The sequence below is a fragment of the Zonotrichia albicollis genome, chromosome 17 (genome assembly GCF_047830755.1).
Source record: "Zonotrichia albicollis isolate bZonAlb1 chromosome 17, bZonAlb1.hap1, whole genome shotgun sequence".
Taxonomy (NCBI): domain Eukaryota; kingdom Metazoa; phylum Chordata; class Aves; order Passeriformes; family Passerellidae; genus Zonotrichia; species Zonotrichia albicollis.
The window spans coordinates 601,170-614,456 of record NC_133835.1 but is presented as its reverse complement, the minus strand read 5'-3'; the positions used below and the strand labels follow the sequence as shown (position 1 = coordinate 614,456).

Sequence of the window (13,287 nt, the reverse complement as noted above, 5' to 3'; positions counted from 1 at the left end):
ATGCTGGAACACCTTCCGATGCTGTGATCCGTATGAAGTCTTCTGCTTGTTGCTGTGCTTCATCTGAACTTTCATCATCTTCGTAAAATCCCGAAGTTGAAGGATAATCCATTTGTTGTGTTATCATTGTCTTAGAAATACTCTTCTTTTTATATATTGTTGGAAAAAATCGCTGCATTGTTGCAGACTCGCCACGAGATGGCGCTGTGGCTCCACCAAACAGATCCGGCATGTCGTGCACTTCTGACATTTCCCCACGAGGTGGCGCTGTCACCGGGCTCCGTGGCCCGGATGAAGGCATGAATTCAACTGCCCCCCGTTCAGCCGATTGCCGTGTCTGCAAACTTGTTTGAGACTGGGGCTGCCTGGCTTTTGATTCAACTGACAGTGGAGTTAGAATACGTGCGCGCCTGCCTTGGAGGGAAGAGACTTGAACTCCAAGGGTTTGGATTGAAGGCACCGGGACTGGAGAAGGGGTGGAGCCCCGGGATGTGGAACCCCGAGCACGGCCCCTCCTCGCCCGAGACGTCACAGGGGAACAAGCCCGCCTCCGCCCGCGCTCTGCTCTCCGTGCATGTGTGCTTTCAGAGCCGCTCCCCGTCTCTCCCAAGCTGACGTCACTCTCTCCCTCCCGTTCCGCCTCTGAAATTCCCTCCCTTTGGTCTGTCCCCGATTCTCTCTCCTCCTCCTCTGACGCTGTATCCACTCCTCCCACCGGTGCGGGCAGCCCGCCCCCCGCCGGCACCCGGGCCCGCTCCGCGATTCGAGCAGACCTCCGCGCCCCTACTTCCGGGTCTGACATCACAACCGCGTATCTCCTACGTCTTTCTCTGGCACCCTTTCGGGGCCCTGCAGTCTCCCCTAATTCACTGCCGGTGTCTGACGTTCCCACGCTGGTTTGGGACCCCCCCCCCCCGCAGGGTTTCCGCGAGCCTTGCCCCTCGTGCGTGCCTTCAGCATCATGCCGGCTGGAGCAGCTGCCGTTTCCGACTTCATTTTCACGTAAGCCGCACCAGAATCCACATCTCTCATTACCTCCTTATTTGCGCCCCCCGCCTCAGCCTGCACTGCCGCCGCCGCGCCCCCGCGCACTGCCGCCGCCGCACCGTGGGAAAGCACTTCCATTCCCCCCTTCTCTCCCCCTCTAACCCCCCCCTCCGACTCCGCCACTTCTGAGTCGGAGCCTGAAGTCCCTGTGGTTTTTGGGGTTTCAGGGCGTTTTAGGGGTTTCTTTGGTGGTGGGACCGGAGGCAATGACATTATTTCCTGCTCCCATTCCTCGAGAGCTTTTCCTCCCTGTCTAGCTGGGGCCAGAGCCAATTTCTGTCTAGAACCTTGCTCTCTTCCCCCCGCTCCTGAGGGACCCGCAACATTCTGTTGCATCTCCAGCCGTTTTGACTGCGCAGAAATGCCTTGTAACATAATTCTTGGTGGAGACAGCAATTTTAAAGCTTTCTCATCCTTTTTTGTGGCAAAGAGATAGAGGTGCCTATTAATTTCTTGCCAAAATCCTACTTCAAACAACAGACATGTTTCTGAAAATGGGTAATTAAGCCTCACCCACAACAGGAGCTCTTTCAGCTCTTTCTTTCGGATCCCGACCGTATATGTCTGTGCTACGCCTTGTAAGGCTGATAAAATTCCCAGCTGTTCCTGGGACAGTGTGCTGCCCTTGTTCTTAATTTTTTTGACCTTCTTACCGAATGTCTGTCGTCAGAGCTGTCCGAGGGCTCCTGATCTCCGTACAGTAGGTCACAGAAGAACGGTCCCAGAGGCGCCTTTCTGGTTCTGATCCGGACTGTTCTGCTACGAACTTTCTTCGGCAGAAGCTGAGAGATGTAATTCTCAGTGACTGCTGTCTTTTCCAGACTCTCTCGGCCGTTTTTTTTTTCTTCTGGCTTGTCTCCCCAGGAGTTACCAGTGTTCTCCTGGGAATTCATCCAAATCCAGAGCTGTCCCTGTCGGCTCTTCAGTCTCGGCTCTTCAGGGCCGATATCCCCCCCCTTGGTGGGAGTAGCCCACGCAGCGGACACCAGTTGTCCCGTTCTCAGCTGTTTTTGATGGCCTAGAAAGGCTTGGGATAGCCTTGGGGCAGCCCGCTCCCCAAAGGACGAAAGGAGCCTTCAGGTTTTTTCGGTCTTCAGTGTTTATTAATTTTTTATCTACAATATCTTCACTCGGCCCGACAGAGGTCCGCACAGCACGTCAGCCATGAGCACACTGCGTGCCCTCGGGGCGGTCAGTTATCTTTATACCCAAAATTACGTATAAGATATTTACCTTTTCCCCCAATACCTTTCACCCTTATTGACAAGTGCACTTTTAGTAAAAACTAATCTCAAAGTGCCACCACCACCACAGAAGATGGACGACAAGAAGAAGAAGAAGGAGGACAGGACATGCCCCAATTCCTCCATCTTGTCTTCCTAGCACCCCTCTGTACCGAGATTCTCAACCCTGTGTTTCACACCATAACTAATCTGTCCCTTCACCATTTATCCCCCTGTGATTCTCCCATTCTCATACAGATGATGTTTCCTGTGCTGGATCAAAGTCCAACCACCAGACACTTCTGGCCACGTTCCAGGACCTCCGAGCCCCCCAAGGGTTGTCTTGGTGTCCCTGCACATCAGGACTGCTGTGCTGAGATCCCACATCCAGTTTGTGCCTTTCCAACAGTTCAAAAATATATGGTTTTTTTTTTAATTCAGAAGAGTCCCATTGCCAGGATGTATGCATCCTAAAAATGACCACGCAAGCTGCATGCTCAGAGGACATGCCTGTGCAGCTTGTTCCTAGTGAGAGTTGAGATGTTGGCTTCTGTGTTCAAAGCTGTATCTTGCTGTCTTGCCATTCTTGAGAGCCTTCATTGTATAATTGATTTCGCATACTGTCTCTTGGTTATTGCAGGATTAAAGGGGATGTTCTCTGTCCTGGTATATGAACATTTAGTAGAGAACTGAGATCATACTGTCAGTCTCTGATGTTGAGGCCCATGAGTGATTGAAGTTGAGGTCAGTCTTTGCTGCTGTTGAAAGCAGTCCAGTCACACACCAGCTCCCTGACTTTCACTGTTGGCATTGGTGTTTATGCATTTTGCATAGTCTATTGGCTTGAGTGATTCAAATGAAAACCCAAAGTGAGAGACCTTGCTAGTGGCTAGGGCAGTTTTCATCAGACTGGGGCCACATAAGGGCTATGTGAGTCTGAGGTTGAAGTGAGAACAAGTGGTTTTCATCAGCAGTGTTCACTGAGACTGACTGGAAGTGCTCCTAAAGCTGTAGCAAGCAATTATTAAAACTGAATGAGCAGGGGAGGTGTTCTGAATTCTCTAAGAGAGTGTTTCACTAGGCTACCAAATCTGTTCTTTGTGGTATTTTTGATTTATTCTCCCCGTTCTCTTTTCAGGCTTCCCAGGAAGCACTTTCCCAGATAGTTCTGGCTGAAGTGCCCAAGCAGCTAGTGTCATAATATGAATGGCCGGGATGGCCTCCCCTGAAACTGCCAGAAGTCAAAGTGGTGTAGATTCAGCTAGCCCTGGCTACCTGTAGCACTGGGGTGAAGGAGAGCCGCCTGCAGCCACACTCTCTCTTGCACACTGTGGATGCTCAGTGCCTTGAGATTGCACCAGTCACACCACTTCTTTCACTTGTTTGCACTGAGTCTTTGATCTTTCAAAGATTTCTATTGAAAGAAATGTAAATACAGAAAAACCTCCAAGTGCTGGAAGTTTTTGTCACAGAAAGGTTGACCTTGTTTGTTTTCCACCTTGCAACAGCAACACTTTGTGATACATCACACTGCACATAGTTGCTTGACACAGCCCATCTGCTGCTCACTATGAGGGTAGGCCTCTGAACTGAGCTGCTCTAGTGCTGACCTTGGTGATAGAAGTGTTGCACCTGTGTTTGCTGTAATGACACTTACCATGTGCTACTGGATAGGTGTCTTTTATCAAGCTGCTTTCAAATGGATGTGACCAAAGACTGTTGGTTGGATGCCTGAGGTAGTTCCTGTTGTCTTCATAAAGTGCCAGTATATTTTTTTTGTGTTTCAGTGACCATACCTTTTTGACCATACCTTTCTTTTTAATCACATTTTTCTATTAGCAAAATTTCTTTCTGTGATGAACTCCTGCTTGAAGCCATTGTTATAGTTCAAGAACACTGCACTTGGCTTATTTATGTGGGTTAAATGAGAATTAATCATTAATTAATGGAATTGGGGTGAGATTAATGAGTCATATTAATGTGACTTTAAAAATCCTGCAGATGGAAACACTGAAATGAAGATGCTTTGAGTGAATTCTTTATATCACACAAGTTACAAAGTGAAGAAGTAACTTTTCTGTGGAAGTCCAAGGAGGTGCCACCTCGGTAGTGTGAAGTGTGCATTACATGATCTGGGGACTGTAGAACAGGCATATGATAGCAAAGCACAAATGTTTTGAGGAAGTTGGTTTATTTCAAAGTAGAGAAAAAAATCTTGGGGTTGTCATTGCATGAAACTACAAGTTTCAACACTTTCAGTTATATAAATAAATACCATACTTTGACTTAGATAACATGTCTGGACTCTGGTTTCCTTCCTGGACTTTTCCCTTTGTTTTCCAGCAATGTGGATGGTGATGTTTCAGTATCTGAGCGAGCCTAGGTTCAGTGAGATCCAAATAAAAAGCAGAGCCAGTTGTCCATCATTGTTAATTTTGTTCCCCTTTAAGACTGCTGAATCCCACAGCCCTTTCCTGCAGCAAAATAAGATATTCCTTTACTGTGAAGTTGCAAAATGTATTCTCACCATCTTCTGGTTTATCTACCTGATAAACCAGAAGATGGTGAGAATACATTGACAGACTGCATCTGTGATCCAGGCCCTGAAACTTAAATTACAAGCTTGAGTGAAAGAAGAACTTGGGGTTGAATTCACAGAATTCACAGAATGACTAGGTTGGAAGAGACCTTCAAGATCATCAAGTCCAACCCATACCCTAACACCTCAACTAAACCATGGCACTGAGTGCCACATCCACGTGCATGGATGGTGACTCCACCACCTCCCTGGGCAGGCCATTCCAGTACTTTATCACTCTTCAGTAAAAAACTTTTTCCTAATGTCCAACCTATGTTTCCCCTGGTGCAGCTTAAGACTGTGTCCTCTGGTTCTGTTAGTTGTTACCTGGAGAAAGAGACCAACCCCCACCTGGCTACAACCACATTTCAGGAAGTTGTAGAGAGTGATAAGGTCACCCTCAAGTCTCCTTTACTCCAAACTAACAGCTCCCTCTGTCATTCCTCACAGGGTTTGTATTCCAAGCCCCTCAGCAGCCTTGTTGCCATCCTCTGGGCGTGCTCAAGTGTCTCAAAGTCCTTCCCAAACTGAGGGCCCAGAACTGAACGCAATACTCAAGGTGGGTCCTCACCAATGCCCAGTGCAGGGGCAGAATGCCCTTCCTGCTCTTGCTGGCCACCACTCCTGATCCAGGCCAGGAGCCATTGGCCTTCTTGGCACCAGGGCACACTGCTGGCTCACATTCAGCTGGCTGTCAACCAGTAGCCCCAGGTCCCTTTGTGCCTGAGCACTGTCCAGCCACACCGTCCCCAGCCTATAATGTTGCAGGGGGTTATTGTGGCCAAAATGCAGAACTGGGCACTTGGATTTGTTAACTTTATCCTATTGGACTCTGCCCATCCATCCAACCGTTCCAGGTCTCCCTGCAGAGCCCTCCTACCCTCCAACAGATGGACGCTCCCAGCTTGGAGTTGTCTGCAAATTTACTAATGGGAGACTGAATACCCTCATCCATGTCATCAATAAAAATATTGAACAGAGCTCGCCCCAGGACAGAGCCCTGAGGGACACCCCTGGTGCCTGGCTGCCAGCTGGATACAGCACTGTTCACCACCACTCTCTGGGCCATGCAGCCAGTTCTGAGCCCAGCACAGAGTGCTGCTGTCCCAGCCCTGGGCTGCAGCTCTTCCAGGAGTGTGCTGTGGGAGACAGTGCCAAAGACCTTGCTGAAGTCCAGATATACATCAACATCTACAGCCTTTCCTGCATCCACCAGGAGGGTCACCTGATCATAAAAGGAGACCAGGTTGGTCAAACATGACCTACCCCTCCTAAACCACTGCTGGCTGGGTCTGATACCCTGGTAGTCCTGCAAGTGCTGCATGATGACACTCACTATAAACTGTTCAATTACCTTACAGGGTACTGAGGTCAGTATATACTGACAGTATAAACTGTCAGTATAAACTGTTCAATTACCTTACAGGGTACTGAGGTCAGGCTGAGTGGTCTGTAATTACTTGGATCCTCCTTCCCCCTGTTGTTGTGAATGGGTGTCACATTGGCCAGCTTCCCGTCATCTGGAACCTCACTGGTGAGCCAGGACTGCTGGTAAATGGTGGAGAGCGAGTTCACAAGTTCATCTGCCAGCTCCCTCATCACCCTGGGGTGGATCCTATTTGGTCCCATGGATTTATGAATATCCAAGCTGCTCAGCAGTTCTCTGACTGCCTCCTCTTAGATAATGGGGGGACCATTCTGCCCCCTGATGTCATCAACCAATCCAAGAGGACAGTTGTCCTGAAGGCAAGTTGTCTTCTCACTAAAAACTGAGGCAAAGAAGGTGGTAAACACTTCTGCCTTCTCTTAGTCTGCAGTTATTAAGTTCCCTTTCAGATCTAATAAAGAATAAAGCTTGGTCTTACCCTTTCTTTTACAATGGATGTATTTGCAAAAACATATTTTATTATCCTTTACAGAAATTGCCATTTTAAGTTCAAACTGACCTTTGGCCTCCCTATTTTTTTTTCCCACATGCTCTAGCAAGCCCCTTAAATACTTCCTGAGACATCTGACCCTCCTTCTAAAGATGATACATCTTCTTTTTATTCTTAAGCTCCTTCAAAACCTCCTTGCCCATCCAGGCTGGACATTTGCCTCATCGACTCATCTTTCGGCGCACAGGGACAGTCGGTTCCTGTGCCCTCGAGATCTCTGTTTCAAAGCACACCCACCTTTCATGAAGTCCTTTGTTTTTAAGGGTGCTTCCTGTTCTGGTTTGACATTGGCACAAGGCCAAATGCCCACATGAAAATACACCTTCTCTGGTGTCTGCTGTGAGATTTTGACCAGGAATAAACAAAGCAGGCTCTCACTTGAAAAAAAGAAAAGTTTATTAACTAAACTACAAAGACAATTACTAAACTACACACAAAAGGAAAAAAAAAGAAAAAAAAGGAAAAAACACAAGGAAAATGAAACCTCACAAAAACACTCTCCTCCTCCTCCCCAAATTCCCAATACAATACAATCCAAAATCCAATCTGAGTCCAGCACCACCCTTTAGAATGCTCAACTTCAGTTTCTCAAGAGGAGAGGGAGTCCTTCCATGTGTCGTGGTGGCCTTTTCCGTCCTTGTTCCGGTGCTCTCACCACCGGACCAGAATCAGGGCTGCTTCCAGGGTTGTCCTTTTAAGGAAGCTGTGTCCAGTTCCAGAAAAGCTCAGTCTCTCACCTCTGGGACATCTGTCCCCCCCATATTTTATATACCCCCTGGGGCCGAGGGATACCCACACTGAATCTTCTTTGGCTCTGGGACATTTCTCCCCCTGGTCTCAGTCTCTGTATTCCAGGGGAACATAGCTCTGTCCATGGCTACACAAAAGAGTCCAGCATAAAATGCCACTCCCTCTTCTCCATCTTTCCAACATATCGCACTCTCTCTCTCTGGTCCAGACTTTCATCACTCACTCATCTCCTTCGTCCTCCTCCACTCTTATCATTTCGTCTAGGAAGGGTTAGTGTTCTGTGAAATTTTCATTGTCCAAAGAAAGGGTTAAAAACTCCTCCAAGCGGCTGGACTCCTGGCTGCACCCCCCCCACCATCTCCTCAGCCGGGCTGCCTGCTGCCAGCACATGTTTACTGCTTTCAAGGTAACGGCACACTAACACCGGCTGCACTCTGTCTGTCTCCAAAGGCGGGGGGGGGGGGGGGGAACAGGCTGCCCATTGCTTCCCGGCATTTCTTTTTTTTCTTCCTTCCACCCTTGGGGCCAGGCCTACCTCTCCCAGGCCGGGCCGCATGGCTTTTCCCCTCCCCCAGCCCAGCCAGCAACTGGGCCGGGGGAGAGACTCAACTCCTCCACTGCCGGAAATCCAAAGAGAGGAACTGCCAGGGGGAGAGCCCTGCTTTTACCCTGTGTTCTCGGAGGTGGATCCCATTTGCCCAGTGGTTAGGCCAGATGGCAATATTCAAAACTGACCACTCATTGGTCCCATCCACACAGCATCCCAGAAATCCTGTTTCCGGGTCAAACCATGACACTTCCCAAGGAACTCTCTGAATAAGTCTCCTAAGTAGGCCAAAGTCTGCCCTCCGGAAGTCCAATGTAAAAATATTATTGGTGTTCCTCCTCATTTCACCAAATATCAAGAATTCTATAATTTCATGATCACTGTGCCCCAGGCGACCTCCAACCACATCTCCCACCAGCCCACCTCTACTTTGCAAACAGCACATCTAACACAGTCCCTCTCCGGTGGGCTTATCCACCAGCTGCAGCAAAAAGTTGCCCTCCACACACTCTAAAAATTTCCTGGACTGCCTTTTTTCAGCTGTATTAAGTTCCCAGCAGATCTCTGGCAAGTTGAAGTCTCCTACAAGAACAAGGGCTGATGAACCTGAAACTCTAGCTGTTTATAGAAGAAGTTGTCCACCTCTTCTTCCTGGCTGGGTGGACAATAACAGACTCCAAGTAGGATGTCAGCCTTGTTGGCCTTCCCCCTAATTCTCACCCATAGGCATTCAGCTTCATCGTCATTAGTTTCAATACCTATGGCAACAAAAGCCTCCCTAATATAAAGGGCCACCCCTCCACCTCTTCTCCCTTTCCTGTCTCTCCTGAAGAGCTTGTAGCCATCCAGTGCAGCACTCCAGCCATGTAAGTCATCCCATCACGTTTCCCTGATGGCAATTATATCGCAGCTCTGCTGCTGGACCATGGCCTCCAGCTCTTCTTGTTTGTTACCCATGCTGTGTGCATTGGTATACATGCACCTCAGCTGGGCTGCTGATTTCACCCCAACTCAGGCTTACCACCTTTGGGTCTGCTTTCAGACAGCGCAGATGCATCTCCTTCCCCTTTCAGACCTAGCTTAAAGCCCTCCCAACAAGTTCTGCCAGTTCATGAGCTAAAAACGTTCTGCCCTTAACAGAGAGATGGAGCCTGTCTTGTTCCAGTAGGCCAGGTGCTGTAAAAGTTGCCCCATGATCAAAGAATCCTAAATTCTGCCAATGACACCAACCCTTGAGCCACTTACTGATAATGTGAGCTCTCCTATTCCTTTCACCATTTTTCTCAGCTACCAAAAGGATTGAGGAAAAGACTACCTGCACCCCTGTTCTATCAACCACTTGTTCTAGTGCCCAGAAGTCTCTTTTAATTGTCCTGTTGTGCTTCTTTTCAATCTCATCACTGCCAGCCTGGAGTCTCAGCAGTGGGTAATAATCAGAGGGCTGAATCAACCCAGGCAGTTTCTCAGTAATATCCCGTACCCAAGCCCCAGGTAGGCAGCAGACCTCCCTGTGGGGTGGGTCTGGTCAACATATGGGGCCCTCCGTTCCCCTCTGAAAGGAGTCACTTGCTACAGTTACCCTTCTTTTCTTTTTCATATTAGAGGTGGTGATCTGTCTTACAGATGAATCATAATTAGGAGGCTCACTGGGCAGATAATTTTCTTCTAAATCATCTGTTTAACTCTCCAGATCCAGGGGCTCATACCTATTCTGAAGCGGCACCTGGCTAGTGGATGGGGGTCAGGAGGAATTTTTATTATTACCTCCCCAAGCAGGGACCCATTTCCACTCTCCTTCATCTACCAGGTTTCCTTCTGTTGTCTGACAGTGGGAGGCATGGGTGTCCTTTGACCCTTGGTGGGCCTCTCTCAAGGATGGAATGGCAGAACTCCCCCAGTCTATTTCCCTTTCACTTTCCCTGATACTCCTTAGTCTTTCAACCTTCTCCCTAAGCTCAGCAAAAGGAGATCATTCACCTGTTCACACCGCAGGCAAATTTCTTCCGCAACGCCCCCTGAAACCACTGATAAGCTCAAACACTCTGCACAGGAATGGGTCTGGACAGGTGGATCCTTTTTGGAGAGTTCCATCTGGTTACATACACTCTTACTGACTACAGTTTTCGATCGCGTAAAAGCCATTATTAACAGAATCCTAAAACCTACCAACCAACAGAAACACCGCAAACAATACACAGTACCCTTACTAGCAGGAAAAACCTGCAACCCTGCCTGCTTGCCCTCCCTGTGCAAACTACCTTACAAGCTCAGAAACGTGCCACACCCCTGTTTGCCCGCTCCTGTTCGCTGCACTCAGCGTCACTGCACTCTAGCTGCTAATGCATGATGGAGGAAGCTGCACTCCATCTACCATTATGTAGCTTGTGCTTGAAGGGCTGTGGGATTAGAACCACTGCTGAGCCAAGATGAATCTATTCTAGTTTTTAATTCAAACGTATTTTGACTATGTTATGTTCTCTCACATTACATAAATAGCAGCCAGCTTCCTCTAGAGAAAGTTGGACTGTCTTTCTTGACACCTAACCTGCAGCACCCCATTTTTTTGCACTTCTTTCACTGTCATGCACTTCAATACTTAGTCTTGAAGGAAACCAAGCAACCTCTCATCTTGAGTGGCTAAACTGAAATGTGTTAGAGGTGTGGAAGAGAGGGAAGAAAGCTGCCAAGTCATCTCTGAGAAACTTCTCCTTTGGTTGAGAACTTGTGTTCTTGATTTTTCAGCTGCTTACAGCCTGTAGACAGAGCTCTCTTTCTCTGTTATACATACAAGAAACATAAGGCTGTTTTTTTGTCTGTGTGTGCTTTGAAGCCCATTTTACTACTCCTTGTTAAACCTCTGCCAGTTCCCATGCAAAAAGGAGTGAGTCCTCTGTGTCTGCCCTGTAAGGAGCAAAGTCACTGTTCTGCAGCAAGCTGAGGTATCTCCAGGTATAGGACCCATTTACGGTAGAAGAGACCTTTCCCGTTTTGGGCAGGAAGAGGCCAAGAAGTGGTAGAGGCAGGTCTGAGTGGGGTCTGGGGAAGTTCTTTCCACTATGGGAGCAGACCAGAATTTGAAGGAGATGCTCCTTATCCACAGGTAAGTGGCTGAAATGTGAGCAAGAAAAGGGACAAGTTCTGTAGTTGTAACTGAGGAGGAAGAGCTACATGGGTGTGGGCCTGTGTGAAAAGCCATGGGAAGCTAAATTTAGAAGCTACTGACCTAGGATGGCAGAATTTTGCCTGTTTTCTGTCTTTTACTCTCCTTGGGGCTCCAGGTTTTAGAGGAAGTGCAGACATCTGCTGGGCACTTTAGTGGAAGGATGGTAGCTCCTGCCACATGCTGCCCTGGGTGTAGCTGGAATGCAGATTGATGGCACGGCACGGCTATTGAGTTAGAGGAGAGGTCAGGTTATTTTCCTCAGGACAATGTGTTGTGCATGCTCTCTGTTTCCCCCAGTCATTGGCTTGATTTATCTTCCTGGGGAGCACAGGGAACACCCCAGAAGTCTTTTTACCCTTGCCAAGATTAAATGAGCACCTTTATACATGTGATCCCCAAAGGTATTTCAGCCTCAGGGCTTTGAAAAAAATCAAAAGCTGTTGCATGTGGGAGCTCAGTGGGGAGGGTTCTTTTTGCTTCCTGGACATGTGGCAATAAATATCAGTGACATTTCATGCCAGACTATGCCACATTACCTAGCCCGCAGTGGGAGTTAATGCCTTTTCTGCCTGTATAACTGGTTGGGTTAATGTCCCTCCTTGAGGTCTAAAATACACAGTGGACAGTTTTGCTAAAAAAGAGGCGCTGTCTTCAGGTGGGTGCAGTCATGAGATTGCTCCAGGTGCTTGAGGAAGCCTCAGAAACTCCATAGTGTTATAAATGATCAATTGAAAGCCAAATTATCAAAAATGTGAAAAGATTTTGTTTTCCTTTTTCTGTGCCCAAAAAACGGTCCTCAAAACAGCCAAAGAGACAGTGTCAAGCCCGGGATTGGTGCTGGGTGAACCTGGATCTGAGCTCTATCGCATCAGATCTACCCCCAGTCACGAGCGCTGCTTTTTGCAGGGCTGTTTTATACAGATTTTATGCCCGAGACAGAGAAATCCCAGTTTCTTTTGTAACTCTGCATATTCAAGACAGTTTCTTTCACTGTGCAGAGCTGGACAATTGCTGTTTCCTGGTTGATAGCCGGTGTTAGTCACGTGCGGGGAAGTCGCGTATTCAGATGTATCTTTCTGGCGACTCCTGCTATCTTGATTGATGGTATCAACAGGGCGATGATTGTCCTTGGGCATCTTCTGATCACTCGGGATAGTGGTGATCATTGCGCTGGCCATGTCTATTCATAAGTGAACTGAGTGTTGTTCTCCTGCCACTTTCAGGAATCTTGGAATTCAAGTTGATGTCTATCTTTGGGCTGCTTGTGGTCAGAGACTTGTTTGGATTTCACAATCTTATAAAATACACCTCTCTATAAAGCATGAATTATTTCATAACATATATTACAACAGGGATGTGCTTTCTTCTGACCAACTTTGAGCAGGTACTGGATCCACTCAGCAGCAGCATAATTTGATGGTGTGGATGTCTCATTAAGCTTCCTAAGTTGCACTCCTCACTCCACTCTACCGATGACTGGATGTGGGGTCAGCATATTGAGCTTTCGGTCTGTTTTAAATTAGTGAGCTCACTTGGGTTCACAAAAGTTTTGCCAAATGCTGTCAAGTTTGCCCTGTTTTGTTGTTGCATGGTCATGCTGGTTTGAAAGTAAACTGGTGTGTCAAATGAACCCCACTCAACAACCTTAAGAGAGATTACAGGTCAGAGTTAAAATTTATTAAAGAGATTACGATAAATACAATAATATAGAGAAAAGTGGTTTTAACCCACAATGACTGAATACAACCTGGCACCCTGTTGGTCAGGGTGATGGTACCAGTCCTGTTGAAGTTCTGGTCCTCCTCTAAATCTATCAAGTGGTGGTGCCAGAAGTTCCCAGGCCTAAAGATTTTATACACTGATGTTTGTTAGGAAAATTAATCCACAACGCCAGAGGTTTGTGTCCGAAAAGGACACAGAGGAGTCCTGTAGCTTTATTCGTGAATGAAGGGGGAGATAATGGGGCATTTTCTATAAGGTCTCTCAAAATGATGGAGGATGCAGCCTCCTTTGTATCCTGATTTCCCAGCCAATTTTCCCTC

The 13,287-nt window shown here is 47.7% G+C and overlaps 1 protein-coding gene across 1 annotated transcript in view; it reads left to right on the top strand.

Moving 5' to 3' along the window:
• Positions 1–826: 826 nt before the first annotated feature.
• LOC102067221 (fer-1-like protein 4) overlaps positions 827–13,287 on the top strand; it is a 58,008-nt gene continuing 45,547 nt past the window's right edge. The window contains exon 1 of the mRNA XM_074553878.1: positions 827–1,002. Within this exon, the coding sequence (XP_074409979.1) occupies positions 962–1,002 (41 nt within the window). The 5' untranslated portion in view covers positions 827–961. The remainder of the gene's footprint in view (positions 1,003–13,287) is intronic.